At 35.2% G+C, this 26071-nt stretch overlaps 3 protein-coding genes and 1 long non-coding RNA gene across 4 annotated transcripts; 1 reads left to right on the plus strand and 3 right to left on the minus strand.

Moving 5' to 3' along the window:
* Positions 1 to 1225: 1225 nt before the first annotated feature.
* Positions 1226 to 9437, minus strand: LOC131952806 (uncharacterized). Its single transcript, XM_059315664.1, has 2 exons — positions 9335 to 9437; positions 1226 to 3949 (listed from the first exon to the last, which is right to left on the minus strand). The coding sequence occupies exon 2, from the start codon at positions 3918 to 3920 to the stop codon at positions 2139 to 2141; it is 1782 nt and encodes a 593-aa protein (XP_059171647.1). The 5' UTR covers positions 3921 to 3949; positions 9335 to 9437; the 3' UTR covers positions 1226 to 2138.
* LOC131952813 (uncharacterized) lies at positions 5951 to 8494 on the plus strand. Its single transcript, XR_009388573.1, has 3 exons — positions 5951 to 6501; positions 6912 to 7145; positions 7346 to 8494. It is a non-coding gene; the product is annotated as an uncharacterized LOC131952813 (long non-coding RNA).
* Positions 9438 to 12432: 2995 nt separating the features above from the next.
* Positions 12433 to 19291, minus strand: LOC131952854 (uncharacterized). The gene is made up of 2 exons (XM_059315749.1): positions 19229 to 19291; positions 12433 to 14998 (listed from the first exon to the last, which is right to left on the minus strand). Exon 2 carries the CDS (start codon positions 14954 to 14956, stop codon positions 13163 to 13165), a length of 1794 nt encoding a protein of 597 aa, XP_059171732.1. The 5' UTR covers positions 14957 to 14998; positions 19229 to 19291; the 3' UTR covers positions 12433 to 13162.
* A 3329-nt stretch (positions 19292 to 22620) lies between these two features.
* Positions 22621 to 24541, minus strand: LOC131952755 (uncharacterized). Its single transcript, XM_059315583.1, has one exon. It carries the CDS (start codon positions 24475 to 24477, stop codon positions 22834 to 22836), a length of 1644 nt encoding a protein of 547 aa, XP_059171566.1. The 5' UTR covers positions 24478 to 24541; the 3' UTR covers positions 22621 to 22833.
* Between the last annotated feature and the right edge of the window lie 1530 nt (positions 24542 to 26071).

Genomic DNA, 26071 nt, shown 5'->3' on the forward strand with positions numbered 1-26071 from the left:
TTTAAAACTTTAAGTATTTAAAATGGATTAAAAATCATGTCTATAGCCCGAGTTCCCATTCCCTGTTATTTTATATAAGAATATTCGAGAAAGTTTAGGGGAGATCACTCCCGGTTTATTTATGTTTGTATCGAATATAAGCCGTTAAAAAGCTGTTCAGAATTATTTTATCAATTCAAATATTTTCAAAAACTGCCCTCAACCTCTCCTTGAAGTCAAGCGGAATGGCCAGGGAGATTAAAACAATAAAAGTCAGAACAGTTGTTTTGCATGATAAGAATACACAGTACTGATTTGTGGTGTATAGCATAGTAATTTATTTATATAAAATAATATAATATCCTCAATCACCACAACACCCTGACTCTACTAATCCAATATAAAAATAAGCATGTTTGCTAAATTACTATTATATTACTAGAAATTATTTCTTTGACTATTTCTAGCCTATATGAAGTTGGGAGTAATTTTCTACTTATTACGCAAATTTTATAAAATATTGCTATAAAATTCAAGTTAAACAGATTAATAATATAATATGTGGAGTTTTGTCAACCGAAAAAGTCAAATGAAACGGTTCTCATGCAGATACTAACAAAAGTGCAAAACCTAGTTCTTTCCACAAGGAAGTAAAACCTAACTATTTGTCAAAATCCAAGATGGCCGCCATCACCATGGCAACGGCAGGAATTTTTCAGCCTTTTTTTTATTTTTAGGCATAACTCTTTGTGTTATAATTATGTGCTAAATATTATAGAATTAGGTTTAAAAATAAACATTTTGGTAATTTTGTTTCCATCACCCTTCCTTGCTCTTAGTTGAAAACTGAGAATTCGTTTCTTTAATGTTAGCAAAAGAAAATGTGCTATTTTCCTGTTGACATAAATATTTACAACATTATTATTCTTCACTTTTTTAAAATAAGGAATGTCTAAAAGATACATATACATAAGAATAACTGCAACAAAATGCTTGTGGTGTAAACTTTATTGAACGGTAAATTAAAGGTATAAAACAAAGTATAATTGATTGAAAGTATCAAAATAAAATTATTTACTCAGAGGCGACACAATGACGAGTGTCAGCCGATGTAATAACTGGGGTTGTAACCCTACTCCCTTTAACAATTCTATATTTACCATTCGTTAACACATATCTGCCCTAATATTTATTCACCTCCCCCCCCCCAAAGGTGCCATCCGTGCTTACCTCATCCCCCGCCCTGCCAACTGATCCTACTCTATACATTCTGATAATAAAACTAATTAACACACACAAAATAATTAATTATTGATTACTCAAAACTCTCACCACCAATATTTACACTACTATGAATTACTAATATTCAGTGTAAAAATAAATATATACAAACTGTTAACCTCCTAAAAATATAAATATTTGAACATAAAAACACGTAACACATCAAAATATTAAAAACTAACCTCCTATACTATAAATTAACAAAAAGGATAAAACACAGCTAAACACACATAGATTCTTTGGCGTTTAAATTGAGTACCTAAAAATAAATATTGTTAAATCACGATTAGTCTTCAGTCAACCACCGGGAAGACGGCACCTTCTAGGAGTGTTCCTTGATTAGCTAGAACAACTTCATTTTTTTGTGGCCACCACTCCTTGTCGTGGGCATACATTTTAAGCGGCTGTACGACAACCATCTAATTATCTCAACACGTAGCTTTTTCTCTGTAACACACAGTTCTGAGAGAGCGACCTATACTTTTTGTCCTATAATTATTACCCATGTGCACGTATCTATAATTTAACACTATTTGTTTTGCATTATTCCAGCTTCAGAGCCTGATATATTTTGATCAGTAACATTTTTTTTAATAATACATTTTTAAAGTACAGCAAAAATAATATTCACAGTTGTGTTACCCTTTGAAGATTTACTTTGTACACAAATCTAAATGAAGCATTATTTACTTGAAATCCAACCAATCAGAGTGATATTATTTTAGTATAAATGTATGCAGCACAACTATAAAAAAATTGAAACCGTAAATCTTAGGAAACAAATCAAACAAAAAAGCTATATAAACTGACCCTCCGCCACAAAACACAGCCCCCAAACCCTTCCAAAATGCAATAGCAATTATAGCAATAGTTTGTAATTATGTTCCGAAAGGCACAATTTCTTCTTTTAATAGAGTAGCTGGTATAAAATTTGAACATTGTTCATCAGTCCCCCAGTATTGTATAAAGTTAAAGTACTCTTTAAACGAATACAGCAGTTTTTGTTCAGCTGGCTCTTTGGTGTGGTCAGAACCAAAGATAGTCAACTTTTTCTTGTATGTCAATGCACCGCACAACTTTCTCTTAATTGTCCATAACCTTCCCAACAATTTGAATGTGACTGGTTCAACTGAACTATTTATAAGCCACAAATCTCCAACAGTTTGTAACACGTAAGTATTGTTGTCATCACTGAAACTTATTATCTGTTCAGCTGGTCCATTCAATTGTTCTAATTCTGTTAATTTCTTTGTTAAAATGTCCAGCTGATGAACTGCAGTTTTCTCTTCACCATTGACGGTAACAGAACTGAAAATCAGAATCATCCTGTGATAATTTATAGCATATTGTGCTTTTATTGTCTCTGGTAGCTTTGTAAATTCTTCAACTTTTGGTTTACTGTTTTTAGGGAATATTTGATATATTTCAGTAGAACTTTTACTAAGAGTAAAGAGACATTGTTCATATGGCACTAAAATTAACTGCCGTCCTGGTATCTCAGTAATTTTGTTCCAAGCATTTACACAAAAAACATACAGACAGCTGTTTGTTTGAGAGACGTCTTTAACACCACTGGCGTACAAATAAGAGTCAAAAACAACTAAAGTGACGTCTAGTGATACATCTAAACAGCCTATACTTTTGTAAAGCTTATCTTCAAATACATGTATGTAAAAAAATTCTCCTCTTTCTATATGATACTCAACACCGTAATGCTCCGATTTACTAACAGCTCGATGTATGGCACTTGTTCGCCATTGTCCCTGGTTATAATGTGTTGTCTTATACAATACAGCATCAATCAAAATATCTCTCGCTTCAGTGTTGTTGATTATCAATCGATGTTTTAGCAGATGTTTCAGAAGTGGTGTACTCACAAGACACGTCCTCACAGACCTCAATAATGTTGTCAAGGCTTGAGTTCTCTGATTTATTTTATTTAACATTTGTTTATTGGCTGCATGAAGACTTTTACCAGGTTCATCATTTGAACTATTTGTAGTGTTATCTATAATGTCAGTGTAAACGTCTTCATATTCAACACTGCATTTCTCTTCACACCCGTACTCAACCCACTGTAACACTGCTTGTATGACCCAGTCTTCGTTTTCTACTTTAAGATCCCGAGAATCAATCAATTCATTGAAATCTTTAACTTCCAGCTCCATTATAGGCTTGTCGTTCATAAGTATGCCAAAGTTATTTAACATAAAAGATTTTGAAGCATTCAACACTTTTTCGGATTTAAACGCTTTAGCTGTATTCACAACGCTTTCAATGTTTTCAACGGAAATGGCCTTTGCAGCGAAATCCTCACAGTGTATAACAATAAAGTCTATCTGTAGTTGATCTGCTGCCTTCCAGATGTCTATAAAATTATCCGTCGTCAAAGGAACTTTTCCAGTATACATTGACTTCAAAATGTGTTGAAATGTTTTAAGAGAAATCCCATTGATCTTTACACAACCCTCTTTAGCCTCCTTCATGTCTGTCATTAAAAGTGCTCTGAAGAAATGTGACGACGCTGCCAGAAAAATACGGTGACATGGCAAGGAAACGTCATCGACCTTGACAGTAAAATCCAAAAAAATATTATCCAACAGAAGTTTTTCTGTGTTTTTCAGAACAGTTTGAGAACTGTCATATTCAAAATCCATCATTGAATTTAAACTTCGAATCTGCAAAGCATCTGAAAATATCGTTTCAAAATATGAAATTATATTATTTGTTGATACTAAAGTGAATACATTTTCATCTTTAAAAATAATGCAGATATAAATGTATAATATATATATATATATATATATATATATATATATATATATATATATATATATATATATATATATATATATATATATATATATATATATATATATAAACGAAATGTGTGTTTTTACTTTCTCGTATATACATAGTATAGAGAAAGTCTTGTAATCGTGCAAAAAAAAATCGATTTTTACAAATCTCGACGTTTTACACCTCACTGATATGGAAAAACATAATTTTGCAATCTTGTCCGTATGTCTGTGTGTCTGTGTGTGTGTGTAAACACAATAACTTGAGTACCGTTACAGCTAGGTTGATGAAATTTCATATATTTGTATTTTATCAAAAAGCGTAGATACTGGTCAATTTTTGAGCGATTTCCGATAACCGAAAGTGGTACTTTTTTTACTTTGAATTTTTAAAAAGCCTATAACTTGAGTACTATTTTAGATAGCTAAATGAAATTTCACAGGTTAGTAAAAAATCTAATTCTCTACCTTCTGTTGAATTTTGAGTAATTTCCGTTGACCAGAAGTACTAATTTACGCTATTACCGATTTCTCAAAAAACGCACGTAAATTTATAAAGTACTAATAATATCCCGCACTATTATGCACATTTTATTAGGCGTTCACTTGGTGTGCAATTCTTTTTTTTTTACGAGATTCTATTCTATTATAAAAAGTTTAAGTAATTAAAAACGGATTACAAATATTGTCTATGACCTGCGTTGCCATCCCTCGTAGTTTTATATTAGAATATTCGAGAAAGTTTAGGGGAGATCACTTCCGGTTTATTTCGTTTGTCATTTATGCATTACTAAATTTCTACTAAAACTTCCGGGCGTTGATAAAAATAACCCAGAGGAGGATTCTGCAAAAATAAAAATCTTTTTTTTTTAATTTTACCTAGAGGGTGCGATTTTTTTCTCTAAGTAAGGTATGTAATGATGAGAATTATCCCAAAAATATTTCTAAGAAGAAAATGTTTTTTAAAAAGTATATGGACGTCTCCCCTGAAGATGCGATACTTTTTGATATACAGTTTCGCACCCAGCGTTCTAGAGCGGCTATCTTAGCACTTGATATTCGTTAAACTGACGTTGTGTGTACTACTAAATTCAGATTATGCGCACACCTTTTTCGTGAGCACTATGGTGCCTACGTTCGTTTTGAAGAGTGCGATAGGCTACGGATATAATGGGTTATTATATTTGCTCACTAAATCTAATCAGGCAAGACCTCCGCCGCTTCGCTGGGTGCTAATTGGCTCCCCGGGCTTTACCATGAGCGCTTTGGCGTATACGTTTGATTTAAAGAGTGCGATGTAATATGGATAACATTTAGTATTATATTTCTTCACTAAATTGAATCAGGCGCGTCCGCCCGGGCCCCAGCAGGCTGAAATTTGTTAAGGGCTATCCTGTGACTAGCAGTCAGACTTTCTTCTGAGACCGCGGCAACACCCGGGGACGGGCACGCTAGTACATTATCAATCTGGTCAGTGCTAAACATTTTATATCATAACACGCTAAGTATGTGTAACACAGATGGTTACCAGTCAAGGGGGATAAATACGAAGTTTTAATTTATTTGGTTGCGGCCCCTGTGGGACCGCAACTGTCGTATTTTTCATGCTCTTCGATGATCGAGGCTCGTCCCCGTGTTTCATGTCATGTGACCTCTGGGACTCTGAGTAGTTCGTACCTGTGTCCGTGTCATTCAGACCCAAGGGTGCTGTTGACACGAACGTGCCGTTGCCAATGTTAAGTTGGTCATATAGACCTAATGAAGGGCTACTGTCTACATAGGTGTTTATGTCTTGGGTGTTCATGACTAGCCGTATACGGATTTGCAATAAAGCCAGTATCTAACAACAAAAGCGTCATTCCGTCGTGTGTAAACTCTCAGGGTCAGGGGACCATCATGAGGATTTTCGATAAATCTTTTGAAAATATCGATTTTTCGATTATTATTGAAATAAACAATTCAACATCTTAGGAACACGTTTTTTCCACTAACTATGGCCAACTTTATATTAAAATATGTTTAAAAATGATTTTAAAATCATAACCATCGCTCAGTTTTTGTCAAAAAGCTAATTATTCGTCTACTTTGAGCCCCAATAATCGTACTTCATATTTTATCTACCCGCATGTGTCATACATCAATGGAAAGCTCTAAAATGGCTGCTTTTTTTAGTATCATGACCTATTTTCATCTAAAAATAGCAATGGACACAAAGACTCAACCAAACTCGAGAATTAGACTATAAATTTCAAATATACGCGATTCTATTGGTTGTTGTGAAAAATAAATATAACTTTGCGACTGAAGAGTCAAAATTTGAAGCTCTTTCGTCCCCGAAGTTACATTTCCGCCACGCAGTATCCAGAATAAACAACTGGTGGCAGCCATTTTTGTACTGCGAATCGACACTGTTCTTTTCATTTACAGTTTTGTTTTTGCTTTGGTAAGTAATAATTTTGTAATAAACAAATAAATAGATTACTCTTAATTGATGGATTAAGAAAATTTGTATGATTTAATGTTAAATTATGCAGAGGGTCATATATTTGACTATATTTTTCTCAGGTTCTACATCTAGTTTTAGAATAAGATCAGTGAGTAGATCTATCTAGTATCTAGGTCTCAACTACTTTTGTCCTATCTAACGAAATCTAGATCTAGAATCAAAATTTAGATCTGGGTCTAGTTACCAGGGACTGATGCAAGGTGCATTTTGTTAGCAAGTATAATACTAATTATATATATGGCATATAGATCTATATGCCTAGTTGATAAAAATTAGATCTAGCTAGATTGTAATTGTAGTCGTAGTTATAAAATCAATGAAACATTTTTTTCTTCTTCTTTGATCAGGCTACAAATAGGCATTGCCAAACAGAAGAGAGTAATCCAGGGATCAACCAAGGAAGCATGTTCAATTTCAACATGCAAAGCAGAACCATGAGGAAAACTATTGCTGCACCTGATGACTTTCTAAATACCTGAAGCCCTGGATATTATAGTAAGCTTCAACAGGACATGGTAAATTACTAGCAAGCATGGAATATCAGCTGTTATCAAAATGGAGACAGGATTTTTTATATCCAGGTTAGTTCAAGGAGTTACTGGTAATGTATTTGTTAATTATGCATACACAAAGGTCTACTTTACCAGAATCTTATAAATACAGAGCGATAAAACTTGGTACTATTATTATACAACAGTAGTGAGTTTTGTTTATATAAATAAGAGAGTACAATCAATTTCATGTTATGTATTTCAGGGTAAATCTTTTCTTCTTTTTATAGACTTCTGCAAGACTGCCATGGAATCTACACTAGACCAACAAGGTCATGAAGTTGGCCGCAGTGAAAGGTCTGTGGGCGAGATCGCTAACCGATAGATGACCAACTTCAACCAATGCCTAATCATCACACCACCTCTAACTCTATCCAAAAGAAGCCAATCATGGTGTTACTACAATGACTTTATGCCTTTCACTGTAAAACTAGATAGACATTCCTAACAGTAAAAGTTAAACTTTTTCGTCAGAGGTTGATGAATGAAATTTCTAGCCTGTATGACCCAAGATACCAGATGAGGATAACCCAGAGTGGCCAATACAAGATTGTAGTTATGTGTAAGGTGAAGAAAAGGAATTTTAGATAACACTAGCAGGTTTTAGCAGTTGTAGAAGGAAATCTAATTTTTACTTAGATAATGCTGCTGATAAAATTTAATTTTTTACATTTTGTTTTGCATTAGTATATTTTTTTTAAATTGCTAAATAGACCTAAAGCATCAAGTTTTAATTTAATCAACTAAGGCATGGTTACTTTTCAAGTTGGTATACTTGATAGCCAAGAATTTAGAGGTGAACTCCAAAAAAAAATGTTTTCCCTTTTTATAATCCACAACTTTTTTTAGGGGTACATGTTTCTAATTTTACTCCTGGTTGTTTATTTGACAACATTTGCTTTATATAAACTGATATTTATGTGTACCACTGCACATTGTTCCTATAAATATAAGCATTGTATGATAATAACAATAAACCTATCTCTAAAACTGACTTGGCAATTGTTTTTTCCATTTTTCTCACATTTGTGTTTTTCGGCAATGTACAAAACCGTACGGAAAATTTCTCATTAATGAACAATCATTAGGGGTTCTAATTTTGCACAGCTATTAAAAATACATATATCTATTGAATGTCCTAGCAGAATTTAGTTTCTTTTGATAGTTTTTTTTTTACCAATTTTTTAAGGAATGGTATTCATTTTTTAATGTACGTTCCGAGACCATGTTTAGACAAAAATTCATAAAAAATAATCTAATAAAGATAGGAAAAAATCCCTTTGTCATTCAATAGATATATATATTTCAAAACAACATATGAAGTTTGTATACATTCTGTCATTTGGTTTAAAAACTACATTCCGTATAAAAATATAGCAATTATTAGATAATTTTCACCTCATACGCCTCTCAAATACATATTTTTTGTTTTTTTACTCAGAATAAGATTTCTATATCTTAGTTAATACCCATAATATAACAAAAAAATAGTACAGACACTGGATTTTAAATTTTTTTGCAAAACCTGATGACTCTCCCCTTAAAAAGTACACATACAGTGGGTGATATCAACCCTACTGAGGCAGTGTTACATATGTTGTAAAAGTAGACACGACTATAGCTATCAAATTGTCAGGACTGCGATTAGTTTTAAGATCAGGATTAATAATGTTTGTGATAGCCTATTGTAATTTTCTTAATGGACACTACTGAGATGATGAGAATCCATTCATCATATTTTCATATTGTTGACATTTATTGTTTGTATTTTTTTTATTTATTCATCAAATCTTATATAAATTTGTACTCATAACTTTGCCGATACATTTTTTTAATACAATTTTTTTTAACTACATCACCAAGTCCAGCCATGTTTGTTGTCATTTTCAGTGATGAAATGTTCACAAAGAAATTGTTTTGAAACTTTTTTTTTTTTTTTGTGAAAATATGCATACTTACCGAACCTTAAAAATATATCAATTATGTCCTACCTTTTAGTCGAATCTAATTAAAATTAAACAGTCAGATTTTCATAACCATATTTATTCTAATAACATCGTGTATGATTTTAAGAATATGTATTGGGCCTTTGAATAATTTTGTGACTATTCTCGGTCGGTTTCATTTCTTTTCGTGAAAACAAACAACAAAATTGTAACTGTAACTTACTATCCTTTGATATTTATTGAATAAATAACTCTCTATTTTTTAAAACTTACCAAAGAAACATTAAATCTATGGCAGGTCCGTTATGTCAAATACTGATCATTTTACTCAGTAAGCCGAGTATATCGCTTGTATAAGAATCTTAGTATAAAAGCTTATTAGTTACAGAGCTACAAAAATGTAAAATATAAAAACATGAAATTGAATTTCCTCCTTCAACACTTGTGCTGTCAAAATGAAAGCCGCACATTTTTTTCTAAAACTTTAGCCATGGTGTGCAAAGTCTGATTTTTTTTTTTAAACATGCGACTAAAATCATACAGGCTCTATTTTCAAACAATTATTTCCATAAGAATTGTAAATCCTCACTTTTTAAAATAAAATCTAATTTTTTAATAAATTAATGTTATGCTAAACAAATTTCAATCGTTTTTAGAAACAGTACAGGTTTGTCGTTGGCAGACTCACTTAGGGCATTGTAAAATTGGGACGGATGGCACAATTTTGGGAAAGAGAAAATTCAATACACGTACTCCAATGATCAGAGTTTCTTTTAGGCATTGCTAACGCCCCCCCCCCCTCCTCGAACGAAACGGAATTTCTATAGAAAACATACTTTTACCAGTGTCCGCCGCCCCCCCCGGAAAATATTTTCGGCCCCATCCACCCCCCCACCCCCGATAATATCAAGTGCCCCCCTCCCACGGAGAAAACAGTCTGAAAGAAACACTGCCGAACATCCCTCCCCTCTCGTTTAACGCTTAGAACGGTTGTAAAGACTAAACTGTACTGTGATATCTTTTTTTTAAGTGGTGAATCTAAATAGAGACTGATTACAGACACATGAAACTGATTCAACTAGAATGTAACAAAACTAGTTGTTTCAACATTTTGATATTTGTACTAAGATAATATTGTTTGTGTCGACACCACATGATAACTTTCATTTAGATTAGAATACATAAAATCTAATAGTGTATATTCTATCTTACACATATCTAAAGTGTGTATATTTGTATATATACATGTATATGTATGTATGTTTATGTATATATATATATATATATATATATATATATATATATATATATATATATATATATATATATATATATATATATATATATATATATCAGTGGCGTAGCGAGGTCGGGTGTCACCCGGTGCGGCACTTAATGGCGTCACCCCCTCCCCCCAGAGGCGTAGCGACCCGGGGACAAACTTTCAAATTTTCATTTGCACCCCCCCCCCCTCAAACTTTCGATTTGCACACCCCTCCCTCAAGTTTTTCTCTATATATTTTGCTATTTTTTGCCTTGGTGTCACCCTTCTAAATGGTGTCACCCGGTGCTTTCCGCACCCCCCTCCCCCCCCCCCCTCGCTACGCCCCTGATATATATATATATATATATATATATATATATATATATATATATATATATATATATATATATATATATATATATATATATAAACATAAGTTTGCCAATAGTGAATACCTTCGAAGACTCTTTAATACAGGTATTTTTTTAATCAACATATTCAGATTTGTTGTAAACTAGTTAGAGAAATAATTATTTAATGACTTTTGTTGCGTATTTCTAGTTAGACATTGTCAGGACTGTTGATACTCCCAGCCATATTGTATCTTGTTGATAAAGTAATGCTATGTGTTTGGGACATATTTTCACTTCAACGCAAAATGTTTTATAACGGTGGTATTTACATTGCGAATACTTGTTGCTTAACTTGTTGAAAAATGTAATAATATGTAGTCGACAGAATTATTGATGTTCTTTGATAGTTTAAATTACTCATTACATAAGAAAATTCGTTAAGACTATTTATAGAAAGTTGTAAGATAACATACACTCATACGACCTATAATAGCTATATGATAACAATTTAATAATAGCCAATGGTCTATGGACGCTCCACAGGTTTCTTACAGAATTTAGTTAACAATGTTTAGGGTAAATAGTTGCAACAACTTGAGTAGAAATAATAAAAGTATAATTTATACAGCGTACAAACAAAAGTGTAGGACTAGAGCCTGTTGTACTGGGCAGGAGACGTTTAGCTCTGCATGGACAGTGAATAACCTTGCACTTGTACACTGGGCGAGGCTTGCTGCAAGTAGAGCCTCTCCAAACCCCCCCCCCCCCCCCAGCACATACACACAGAAATACATACACACACAAACACAAGTATTTCTGTCTTTAGATTCGCTGTAAACAACTAACTCAGACTATTTATGACCACCAGAAAGTGGTTAGGAACTTTAATTATAATAGACACGGTACGTTGCATATGCACATCAATGATATAAGACGAAATTTCATTTACTGTACTATGTGTGGTCGTTCATGGTGTTTTCTCTGTGAGGGAAAAAAGGGCAGCAACTACATTTTTATAAACGGACTGTTTTTGAGACAATGTAAACACTACCCAGAATTTCAGCCATTTCTTCAAAGGTGAAAGGGGAAGGGGAGAATTCCCCCCACCCCTCCTCCACTCCCACACACACAATTATCTCTTCCATCGCCCACGGTCGAAGATTACTTAATTTATATAGAAAATATATGCTTTAACCGATGTTTGTCCCCCCCCCCAAACGTTTATATTTTGACACGCACCATCCGGATTTCTAAGCTACCCCCCTCCCTTACCACCGTAGAATAATCTCCTAAAGAATCCCTGCCGGCAGTCCTTTTATTTGCATTTGTAAGCAGTTGTTTGTAAAAATTTGTAGCATGCTAATAATGAATATTGTAGCTACTCAGGTATTTTGATAGCCGTAATGTCTTACTGTTAGTTAATTGCACGTCAAGTACGTCGATACTCATGACAGTGCACGACAAAATTTTACTGCAACTTATCTGCAACAAATCTAAATTAAAAAAAAAAATATTGAAACACGACATTTGGATATACCTAACATCACCTCTGCTTTAATGATTGAATGATTGTGTTCATGCTTACAGTCATTAAAATATGGTGCACGATGTTTATATTATCATTTGACATCCAGAGCTATATTGCAAATCAAGTTTATGTTTTAACGCAATGATAAGTATATTACAAACACGACGAAATAAATAAAACTCTTAACATTGTAAAAAAGTAAACAAAAGCATTATTTTGTTTTCGACCATTTTATTTCAAATACAAATGAAATAAACAATTAAAATGAGAACTATTACCGAAATGTAGTAAATCAAATGTGTAAATTGATCAAATTAAAAAATCAAACAAACAAATTAAAATGAAATGTTTTTAAAACAAAATTCTAAAATGGTTTAGGTTTTTAAAAGGGGTAAGTTGAAAGTATATTAATTAAAACTACTAATGGCTTAGGAAAAATATTTTAACTAGGCAATTTATATATTAATCTTACAATTAGTAAAATAAACACCATGTTTCAAATCCTTTTCTAATACTTAAAATAAATCTAACAAATAAATAACCAATTACTTCTACTGAATATAACTTATTTTGCACAACTGTCAAACAATAGGCACATGTATCTTTTTTCCCTTCATCGATCAACACACTTTAAAATATGTATACTGCACCCAAACTTCAACATGCGTTCATGAAAAACGGTACTTTTAAGGCCCCATTAATAATACGACAGGATACCTTCGTCAAAGAAAGTCCTAAATTAGATCCCGGCTTAACTATGACTTTAAGATGCATCAATTTTTACCTTAAATCTATGTCGCCAGAGAAACAGTGTCGTCAATATTAAACAAAGAAAGACAAGTTTTGAGTGGTCTTCTCGCGTGTGCTTCAACAACAATCAAAGTCTCAAATACAACAATGTAACTTACCCAACTCAACACCCATACTCACATATTGGGTAATGGTTGTGATATTGTTTAAATTGGTAGCAATTCACTTTTGAGTAACACAACTGGAATAAAATTGGAACATGGCACATCAACCTCACTCCAATACGACACTTGGTTGAAGTAGCCCCCTAGAGGCGGTGTAAACTCATTCAGATTCTCCGACTGTACTTTGGATTCCCCTTGGTGGGAAATTATGAGCTTTGGTCCGCTTGTCAGGGCACCATACAATATTTTTGGTGTGTTCCACAAACTTCCCAATGCTTTAAATGTCACATTTCCAACTTGACGATCAACAATCCATACATTTCCATTGGTTTGTAGTACATAAGTATAGTTGTCATCGCTGAAACTTGTTATCTGTTCTGCTGGTCCATTCAATTGTTCTAACTCTGTAAATTTCTTTGTTAGAATGTCCAGCTGATGAACTGCAGTTTTCTCTTCATCATTGACGGTAACAGAACTGAAAATCAGAATCATCCTCTGATAATTTATTGCTTGTTGTACTTTGAAGGTTTCGGGAAGCTTAGTAAATTCTTCAACTTTTGGGTTCCCACATTTTGGGAATATCTGATAAATTTCAGTAGTCGTTTTATTCAATATAAAAATGCAGTGTTCGTATGCAACTAAAATCAAATGGCGGGCTGGTATTTCAGCAATTTTGCTCCATGCTTTACCGCTCAAAACACACAAGCAGCTGTTAGTTTCAGTGTCTTCTTTAACCCCAGCGGCGTACAAGCAAGAGTCAAAAACCACTAAAGTTACATCCAGAGATATGTCACTATTCTTAACACAGGTGTACATCGTGAAATCAAATGCACTTATAATGAGGAACTCATTGTTTTTTATGTACACCACACCGCAATGCTCCCACTCACTCGAGGCTCGATGTATGGCACTTGTTCGCCATTGTCCGTGATTATAATGTGTTGTCTTATACAATACAGCATCAATCAAAACATCTCTAGCTTCAGTGTTGTTGATTATCAATCGATGTTTTAGCAAATGTTTTAGAAGGGGTGTACTCACAAGACACGTCCTCACAGACTTCAATAATGTTGTCAAAGCTTGAGTTCTCTTACTTGGATTACCTTTCAAATCACCTTTCTCATCTCGTAATAAACATATTTCAGATTCATTATCGACTTGATTTTCTTTTTCTGTAGTTTGTTGTGGGTCAGTATTGTCTTCTTCCTTGTCTTTGCTTTGTGTTTTATCTGGTACATACTCCACCCACTTTAGCACTGTTTTTATGAGCCAGTCTTCGTTCCTAACTTTAAGATCGCGAGCATCTATCCATTCATTAAACTCATTTAACTCGAGCTCCATTATAGGTCTGACATTTAGCTCACTCATCGTGTCAAAGTTATCGAACAAAAACTTTTTTGTAGCCTTCAGAAGTTTTTCAGACTTGAAACATGTAGCGGTGATCACAATACTTTCAAAATTCTCGACAGTAATGGCTTTAGCAGCAAAATCCTCACAGTGTGCTACGATAAAATCTACCTGCAGTTGATCTGCTGCCTGCCATACGTTTTTAAAATTGTCCAGAGTCAAATCTATCTTCCCATTGTAGATGGACTTCAAGATGAGTTGAAATGTTTCGTATGAAATCCCGCTTATTGTCACACGACCTTCCTTAGCCTCCTTCATGTCAGACAGTAAAAGTGCTCTGAAGAAATTTGACGACGCTGCCAGAATAACACGGTGGCATGGTAAATCAACGTCCTCAACGTGTACAGTAAAATCCAACAAACTTTTTTCCTGTAGAAGGTTTTCTGTGTTTTTTACAATTGTGTGAGAGCTGTCGTATTCCTCGTCCATTTTTTTTAAAGTAAAGTTTAGAATTTAAAAACTTGAGAACATCTGAAAAATAATGTTTAAAAGATGATGAGTTATTAACTAGAAAAAAATGGTTAAAGAATATTGAATGGTGTGGTTGTTTGGTAGGGCGCTCGACTCTTAACCGGAAAGTCTCGAGTTCGGGTCTCGATCTGGACTTGAGTCTGCAGGACGTCTCTATGTCTACCCAGTACTGTCCGGTTCTTGACTAACATTAGAGAAGGTATAGGAGGCTGGGCATATTACTGACCACACAATTCCTTCAAATGTATGTACAAAATATTTTTTCACGCTCTCTAGTAGCAACTAGCATAGTGTACATTACGTTGATTGGTGAATAAAAGTGAAATGAATAAAATGACTTGAACTGTGCAAACTTTTTAGAGTTAAATGAAAGTTGGTCGCAACAATGTGGCCATATAAAAATATTTAATTTTACCTAATTTTAACTAGCTAATTCTAAAATAACACCGATGAACGAATGAAACATTTTTCTGTCTGCGGTGATTTTGTTTAATACCCAAAATATATAGAAGCTTAACTAAAAAAATGACTAAATTCATAAAATAGGCCTATATAAAACCGTTTATTAAAACTCTAAACATAGGTTTGCAAAACAAAACAATTAAATTTGCTCATGTCTAAGCTAATTTCAATAATTAAAAATATCAAGATCTTTCAAGAAAGTAATTCCTTCATCGAGACAACAGTCACCACTAAGTCCGACAAGAACTAAACAATCGCGTTTTGATAAGTACATTCATATTTTGTTAACTTCATTGACTTCGCATACGATTTCTTAAATATTTAATTCGAGACTTTTTATCTTTTGTCATTAATTGCAATTTATTTAAAGGTAAACAAATGTACGTTTTTTTGTTTAAGTCATCTTAAACAACAATGAAGTTTAAAATTGATGGCGACAACTGTTAGGGCGTGGTTCACGGGTTTAGGGTGCTCAATCACAAGTTGTGCGTTAGTGTGAATACAGTGTTTTAAGAACGACTATTTTCTTAATTTAACAATTGTGTCAGATTTTTAAATTAAGGCGGCTGAACTGAGTGCCTCTCCTATGGAGAAGGACTAGGATGGAGCTCATGAAAGAGCAAATAAGGAGGAAGTGGCGCTGGATGGTTGATGGGACACACACTGCGAATGGTCAACACTAATGTGACACCCGCCCCCGGGGAAGGCGAAAAAGATGACCCCCCAGACAGACGTGGAGGCGAAGTCGTCGTGAAGAACTGAATACAGCGGGATTGTCTTGAAAGGAAGCAAAATTAGCCGGGAATCGGACAAAGTGGAAGTTTATGGTTGAGACCCCATGTTCCTCAAGGAGTAAGGATGGTTAAGTCAAATCACTTCCAAGTAACAATGTCAACACTTGTCGCTTTCTTCAATATTTTATCCTGTTGTCTTCATACGTCAAAACCTGCTTGCCACACACATCCACTGCCACACACATCCACTGCCACACACATCCACTGCCACACACATCCACTGCCACACACATCCACTGCCACACACATCCACTGTCACACACATCCACTGCCACACACATCCACTGCCACACACATCCACTGTCACACACATCTATTGCCACACACATCCGCTGTCACACATCCACTGCCACACACATCCACTGCCACACACATCCACTGTCACACACATCCACTGCCACACACATCCACTGTCACACACATACACTGTCACACACATCCACCGCCACACACATCCACTGCCACACACATGCACTGTCACACACATCCACTGTCACACACATCCACTGTCACACACATCCTTCTTCTCTCAGCTCACAACTCACATCCGCTGTCACACATCCACTGCCACACACATCCACTGTCACACACATCCACTGTCACTCACATCCACTGCCACGCACATCCACTGTCACACACATCCACTGTCACACACATCCACTGCCACACACATCCACTGCCACACACATCCACTGCCACACACATCCACCGCCACACACATCCACTGTCACATACATCCACTGCCACACACATCCACTGCCACACACATCCACTGCCACACACATCCACTGCCACACACATCCACTGCCACACGCATCCACTGCAACACACATCCACTGTCACACACATCCACTGTCACACACATCCACTGTCATACACATCCACTGCCACACACATCCACTGCCACACACATCCACTGTCACACGCATCCACTGTCACACACATCCACTGTCACACATATCCACTGCCACACACATCCACTGTCACACCCATCCACTGCCACACACATCCACTGCCACACACATCCACTGCCACACACATCCACTGTCACACACATCCACTGTCACACACATCCACTGTCACACACATCCACTGCCACACACATCCACTGCCACACACATCCACTGTCACACACATCCACTGCCACACACATTCACTGTCACACACATCCTTCTTCTCTTAGCTCACAACTCACATCCGCTGTCACACATCCACTGCCACACACATCCACTGCCAAACACATCCACTGCCACACACATCCACTGCCACACACATCCACTGCCACACACATCCACTGTCACACACATCCACTGCCACACACATCCACTGTCACACACATCCTTCTTCTCTCAGCTCACAACTCACATCCGCTGTCACACATCCACTGCCACACACATCCACTGCCACACACATCCACTGCCACACACATCCACTGCCACACACATCCACTGCCACACACATCCACTGCCACACGCATCCACTGCAACACACATCCACTGTCACACACATCCACTGTCACACACATCCACTGTCACACACATCCACTGCCACACACATCCACTGCCACACACATCCACTGTCACACGCATCCACTGTCACACACATCCACTGTCACACACATCCACTGTCACACACATCCACTGCCACACACATCCACTGCCACACACATCCACTGTCACACGCATCCACTGTCACACACATCCACTGTCACACATATCCACTGCCACACACATCCACTGTCACACCCATCCACTGCCACACACATCCACTGCCACACACATCCACTGCCACACACATCCACTGTCACACACATCCACTGTCACACACATCCACTGTCACACACATCCACTGCCACACACATCCACTGCCACACACATCCACTGCCACACACATTCACTGCCACACACATCCACTGTCACACCCATCCACTGCCACACACATCCACTGCCACACACATCCACTGCCACACACATCCACTGTCACACACATCCACTGTCACACACATCCACTGTCACACGCATCCACTGTCACACACATCCACTGTCACACACATCCACTGTCACACACATCCACTGCCACACACATCCACTGCCACACACATCCACTGTCACACACATCCACTGCCACACACATTCACTGTCACACACATCCTTCTTCTCTTAGCTCACAACTCACATCCGCTGTCACACATCCACTGCCACACACATCCACTGCCAAACACATCCACTGCCACACACATCCACTGCCACACACATCCACTGCCACACACATCCACTGTCACACACATCCTTCTTCTCTCAGCTCACAACTCACATCCGCTGTCACTCGGCCAATCACTTCCCTTCTTACCCTCGTTCACTCCTTACAACACCGTACTCATCAACAAACCCAGATTCAATACTATCCAATAATATAATAGTAATGGCACACACGCACAAACACACACGCACACATACGCGCACACCCACACACGCGCACACACACATAGACCCACACACACATAGAAACACACACACTGTTTACAGTACTACCCTTCACATACACCCGTTTCTTAGATTTCACACCACCACAACACCCTACCCTTAAAGCAGGGGCTAAACTTGCCACACTAGAAATAATATAGGTCGACTACACATTGTCATTAAATACAATCAACGGAGTACTTTCTGCCTTACGATAGGCTTAATTATCGTGTCTACAGTCTTAAAAGGCATAAGTATAATACGCATCATAGTCATTGTTAAGGAAAAGGCTAACCGGATGTGATTGATAACAGTGAGACAAAATTAAAATAAAAGGCGAAATTTAATTTTAATCTTAGAATTATCATTTGATCTTACCACATTATTTATACAAATATGTTATTAGAATAGATGAATTGGCTATCCTCAAAAGTAGGCTATATATTTGAATCTATAACGTCCAAATCTAGATCATGTTTGTATAATAAATCTACAAAAATCGTGTTACTTACATTACGATAGAAGCTTTGAAATTTAAAAACACAAAACGTAATATCTCACGGCAACACTAGTGCATACAAGTATTTAATTGAACGCGCCCAAATGTTTTCAGTAATAATAGTGCGCAAAACTAATGTGCGTAAATTTTCGACTAACGATCTTTACATCTATACATCTTTGAGATACAAATATGTATGCTTAGTTAAAAAGTCTTTGGATTTGTAAAAGAATATATACTATGTATTTTTTATGAATAAGCATTTTTCATGAATAATAATCTTTTTATCATTTTATTCTAAGATCAACACGCGTCTAAAATATTTTATTAAAATCTTTAGTATAGTTTTACCCAAAGTGTAAAACTAAAAAAGCCAAGTCCCCTTCCAAAACTGACTGTCTATGGGGCAAGTCAAGTACAGTTCACCTGTTTCTGTGACCTCGGTATATTTAGGAATAGTGTGGCCAGCAATTTCCCAAACGTGAGTTGGGTAACTATAGTATCTGGGTGGACTCAGGGACGGCCAACTGATTTGAACCCGGATTCGAACTCAAGACTTTCGTGTTAGCAGTCTAGCGCTCTACTGCTAGACCACTCCGCCCCTTGGCCAAAGTGTATTACTTGTTTATTTAACTAAAAACATTTTGAACTGCTGCGATACAATACATAGAATTAAAATAAGAAAACAAATTCATAAAAAACGTTTTAATAACAAGCTTTTATGTAATCATGCACTAAAAATTAGAAAATAAATTATAGACTACTATTTAAACAACTATAAAGAAAAGCGTGGGTCACTTTAGTATCTATTGGATACCTTTACTAATGTTAAGGAAGACAGACTGAGGAAGTGAGTTAAATAAAAGCTTGTAAAAAGCCTGTAAATATACAGATGTATGGTTACAGTTTCCATGTCCATCCATCCATTATCTTCACTTAACCCCTGAGGTCACTGGGTCACCACAGTGGATCGTTTCCATATACACAACCACATAACTAACGACAAAAAAGTACTACCCTAAAGTTAAACATCAAAGTTTTTGACAATATGCTACGTAGTTACATTTTGTTTTTAGTTATCATTACGTCCCTTGTTATTATGTATATCGTAGTTACGTCCCCTGTATAGTCAGTGTTTACCTTGTACTTGTGTGTACCTGTAAGGACGTTATCTACAGATAAAGCCAGAGACAAGACATGTCGTCTAAGCTGTCTTTAATCATAAACTACCAAGGTTAACTCAGAAAACTGGGTTTAAGTAATGTAATACCCTGTATCAAGTTTTTCTTCTTCGTTTGAGTAATGTTAAGGCCATAGTTAGTCTTTTTTTTGTCTCTGTTACTGTGTGGAATTTAGTGACAGTCACACAAGAAAAAAAATTCAACTCTCGGGCATTTCTTCAAAGCGTGTCTACCGCCCCACCCCAAACCTCTATCCCTCTGAACGAAATAGAAAACATAATATATATAGAAAATACATACTTATACTGCTTTCAACTAAGGTTTTCCATCTTCTGATAATTAGTGTTCGGTCTGAACTGGAATTATTAGTTCATCTACAGCATACATTGTACATTTTTAAGTCTAACCGTTTACAGTAATTTATATTGTAGAAGCGTTATACTGCTTCCATAAAATACACAAAATATCAAAACTTTTTGTCTCAACGCTTATAAGTTTTAAAAGTTTTAAAGTGCTTTAAAAAGTTTTCATAGAAATAGGGCGTCAGACGTTTTTGTTAGAATAAAACAAAGCGGGGTTGTTATAAATGGTATTTATAAAGTTTGGAATTATATTGGAGGCTTTTATTAACGCCACACTCATAAGAGGGTTGGATTTTGGATTTGTGTGACAACTCAATTTTGCTATTATACAGCGCGAAGAAAATGTGTTTATTGGGTAAAGGCCTGTTATTTTATCTCCAGAGTTTTCAATTTCGTTTTAAAAATAGTATTTAGTATATTGTTAACAAAAAAAAGGACTGCAAATAACGGAATGTGGTGATTAAAGAATACTGCTAAAATAAATAGAATCGGGTACTAATAACTAAGAGCAAGAGGCTTCATCTTTCCTGTTAATATTGTTGATGTTATTAAAGCCTAATTACGAATAGCTTTGTATAATTAAATATTACTCTGAATATGATTCACATTTTCATTATAACCGTCAATAATTTATATTTTATCCCAGCATCGGAAAATATTCGTGGTAGGTAAATATATCGACTAAAGAAACATAGAACATCCTTCCCATACCATACCCGTTTATTTCCTTGAATAGTGTGGGTCGCTCGAAAAATAAATAATTTTGTAAAACACTGCCTTAAAACGCGAGGTCAATGTCCTTGTTCAAGACAGATTATCGCTCTTACTTGACTAGTACTGTATGCATATAATATGTCCACATTGTTTAAAGAAGTATGGTCTGCAGTTTTAAAGCAAGTTTTTGACTCTTTATATTTCTATTATTTTACATGCACAGCTATATCATATGCTATCATAAAAATAATTTTCAGCACTTATTTTATTTGGCGCTCTATTTGTACATCACATCTAAACAAGCTTTGACATTTGAATATATTATTAAGGTTGTCTTGGGACTTCTAAAATTTTGAAACTTCTAAAGCTAGGAGGCAGAACTAAATATACATATTTGCGGGTTGTTGAAGAACTAGCCCAGGTCATTACAATATTTTATATGTTACAATACACAGCACAAAAACAGAAAAAAAGAACACAAATGCACAATTCGTTTTAGTTGATTTTAAATCTCAATATGTGTAAAGTATACGTATAATATAAAAACCTAAAATGTTACCTTGAGTCATAAAACATGTGTAAAATGTATACAATGTAGATGTTGACTAATAAAAAGGTTTTTAAATATAAATATTTTAAAATATTGTCACATTTACGGAATTTACTATAAAATTAATTACTATTCTGTCGATTAATTGAACATATTAGCGCTTAAAACGTATTGTTCCTAAAACTTTACTAACAAACTTTATCATTCTGATTTAAACTAACACTAGCGCTGTTAGAGTGTATACAATCGTATCACTGTATTGAAAAAATAAACTTTTATACAGTTGCATATTATATATATATATATATATATATATATATATATATATATATATATATATATATATATATATATATATATATATATATATATGTTCAAATCTTATTTAAAACAGCTAATCTGTAAAATTGCATACTGTAAAATTAATGTTACTCGAAAGCCGCAACTGATAAAAACCGTTAAGACGAAAGAAATGCAATTTTTAATCTATACCAAATGTAGCAGACCTTTGTTTATTCAAAATTCATGTATGTTAGAGAAAATGTTTTTAGAAGTTTAAAATTCCCCTTTAAACGATACTATTGTATTACAAATTATTTATTAGGTAAACTAAATGAAAAGTATTTTTGCACATTGAATGATATTCGTTGCATAAACAAATATTATCATCTTAAAAGTTGCAATTGTTCTGATTATTAGAGACATGTCTATATTTTAAAAGAAAAGTATTTCTGATACTTTATGCCATGCTGTACTTTTAAGGCCGATAGTATTAAACAATACAACCCAATTTCGCTTGCAAACTGGTCGTTTAAAAACTGTTTGTTTTTTTTCCTAATAGGGTCAATTCATTTTTTGGTAGAACAGCTGGAATAAAATTAGAACATGGAGAATCAACGTTACCCCAAGCTGAAAACTCTTCAAAATATCCCTGCAATATATCCGCATTTATTTTCTTAAATTGCTTTACTGATAACACTGGATAGGAAACAATTATTTTTTTCTTGTAAGTCAATGCACCTTGAAATTTCCTCGGCAAGTTCTCCATGGTACCAATCAACTGAAAAACTACTTTCCCAAGTTCACATTTAATAGTGTGCATATCCCCATTCTTTTGTAGAATATAAGTATTGTCATCATCACTGAAACTGATAAGATGCTTCGCTGGTCCATTCAATTGTTCTAACTCTGTTAACTTCTTTGTTAGAATGCCCAGCTGATGAACTGCAGTTTTCTCTTCACCATCTACGGTAACAGAACTGAAAATCAGAATCATCCTCTCATAATTTATAGCCTGTCGAACTTTGATTGTCTCTGGCAACTTTAAAAATTCTTCAACTTTTGGGTTCCCACATTTCGGGAATATCTGATAAATGTATGGCTTGTTTTTGCTCAAAATAAAAATGCACTGATCATACGAGACCAAGATCAATCGACGCCCTGGTATTTCTGTGATTTTCTTCCATGATTTCCTGCATAAAACATACAAACTGCTGTTTGTTTCGGCCGAATCTTTAACCCCAGTGGCGAACAAATATGAATCGAAAACAACTAAAGTTACGTCCAAACGAAGTTCGCTACACTGCACACAGATGTACATGTTCGGTTCATTCGCTTCTACAATTACAATTTCGTTATTTATGTGTTGAACACCGCAATGCAGCCACTCACTCGAGGCTCGATGTATGGCACTTGTTCGCCATTGTCCGTGGTTATAATGTGTTGTCTTATACAACACAGCATCGATCAAAATATCTCTAGCTTCAGTGTTGTTGATAATCAATCGATGTTTTAGCAGATGTTTCAGAAGTGGTGTACTCACAAGACACGTCCTCACAGAATTCAATAATGATGTAAGCTTTCGGATTCTTTTACTCTGAATTTTTTTCAGGTTATCTGTCCCGGTAGGTATGAGACTTAACTCATTTGCATTATCAGAAATAATTTCGCTCGCTGATTCATGTTTCGTGTCAGTTAATTCGTCTTTGTCATCTTCATTGTTGTCTTTTTCTGGTATATATTCAACCCACTTTAAGACCAGTTTTAAAAGCCAGTCTTCATTCCTTACATTCAGATCACAAGAAACGATCAATCGTTTAAAATCGAAGAAACCAAGTTCCATTATAGACCTAACATTGATCTGGCTAATTGTGTCAAAGTTGTCTAACAAAAACTTGTTTAAAAAACTACAAAGTTTGTCAGAGTTAAATTTTTTTGCTATTTTCCACATATCCTCGAAGTTCTCAACAGTAGTGACTTTTGTAGCGAAATCTTCACAATTTCCCACAATAAAATCTATCTGTAGTTGATCTGCTGCCTGCCATAAGTCCATACAATTCTCTATCGTTAATGTAATCTTTCCCGTGTACATCGACTTTAAAATAAGCTGGAATATATCCAATGAAATCCCATTGATCGTTACACAACCCTCTTTAGCCTCCTTCATGTCTGTCATTAAAAGTGCTCTGAAGAAATGTGACGACGCTGCCAGAATAACACGGTGACATGGCAACTCCACGTCCTCAACTCGGACAGTAAAATCCAACAAACTTTTTTGCTCTCGAAGTTTCTCTGTGTTTTTTACAACACAGCTCGCTTTGACGTTTCCCTCGCTCATCTTCCAAGTATCAAAAAGAAAAATAAATGTAGCACCTGAAACAAACATTTGAAATCGTTAATGCATTTATTGTATCTAGCAAACGCAGATGACTTTGCGCTACATGTGGACGTAATACATTATTCACAAAATCATTTATTGGACAAGAAGCAGTGTCTATACATTCTGGACTAGGCGAAAACAAACAAAAAACGGGGATTTTCATAGAAAAGCTAATCGATTAGGCCCAATCAGATAGATGGGTTCTAATAGTGTTACGAAACTCTAATAGAAATCAAAGAAAGAACGACAGCAATGCATATTTTAACAGCCATAACATAATTAAAACAAAGACGAACATTAGGAACATAAAACAGTGTATAAATCAGCAATAAAACTAGTAATAATGTATGAAGTGAAACTTGTGAAATTTGTGAAACTTGGACACCTAAAAACAGAAAATATCTTAAACATCTGGTAGAGAAAATTCTCCGGAAAATATTGTTCCCGATAATGCTGAGTATCGATGGAAATTAAGAACCAACACAGAGAGTTTTGACGTTACAAAATGAAGTAATAGTGCCAGTAATAACAAAAAGAAAAACTTTATTTGTTGGGTCATCGAAACTCTAAAGGTAAAAGACCGGATGACAGCCATGAGTTAAGATGTCGTGGTGAAGTAGAGTTAGATAGAATGTATTTTAGCTGGCATGTTTAAATGGAAAATTATGATGATGCTGGCTAGTACCATGGATGAGCTGTAGAAACACATAGGTAGATGTATGAAATGTTTATATTTGCAAATGTTAAAGTAAAGTAAATATTCATTTTCAGACCTAACAATCAATGGAGCAGATGAAGTAGAGTTCATATGTTTCTAGATCTCGCGGAAAATTGTGGTAAGGCGGCTAGGACAATCCATGAGCTGTACAACCCACCTAGTTGGGTGTATTGAATGTTTTTATTAGCAAATGTTAAAAAGTAAAGTAAATATTGATTTTAGTCTTAGTGATCGATTGGGCCGAAGAAGTAAAGATCATAATTATGTTTCTTGACCTCGTAAAGGATGGGGTGGTCAGTCCTAAGCCCAGCCGCCTTCAATTTCCCTAACGTCAGGTTAAATGGTGTTCTTTATTTTTATTTTACTTATTTCTTTGTTCATAAATAGTGATGTATCCCCTATCGAATAGTTTGTGTTCAGGGATCATGTTTTGGTTCACTATCAGTGTTGAAATTTGTACTCGTTTTTTTTTAAATAGGACAGACTGTAGTAGTTTAATAATAGCGATACACTTGAAAACAACAGTACGAATGTTTCTAGTCTAGATCTAGAATCTAGATCCAGATCTAGAATTTAGATCTAGATTCTGGATGTAGAGTCATAAAATCAAGAACTTACCATAATCTGGTATCAGTGTTTTTTCTGAACCTACAAAGGAATAACTAATTTACA

This window comes from Physella acuta, unplaced genomic scaffold, assembly GCF_028476545.2.
Source record: "Physella acuta isolate Inbredline_101_S28 unplaced genomic scaffold, ASM2847654v3 ptg000073l, whole genome shotgun sequence".
NCBI classification, from domain to species: domain Eukaryota; kingdom Metazoa; phylum Mollusca; class Gastropoda; family Physidae; genus Physella; species Physella acuta.

What these genes read in the sequence shown, in the direction of transcription:
- LOC131952806 (XM_059315664.1), bottom strand. Translation starts at nt 3,920, where the DNA reads ATGATGGATTTTGAATATGACAGTTCTCAAACTGTTCTGAAAAACACA.
- LOC131952854 (XM_059315749.1), bottom strand. Translation starts at nt 14,956, where the DNA reads ATGGACGAGGAATACGACAGCTCTCACACAATTGTAAAAAACACAGAA.
- LOC131952755 (XM_059315583.1), bottom strand. Translation starts at nt 24,477, where the DNA reads ATGACAGACATGAAGGAGGCTAAAGAGGGTTGTGTAACGATCAATGGG.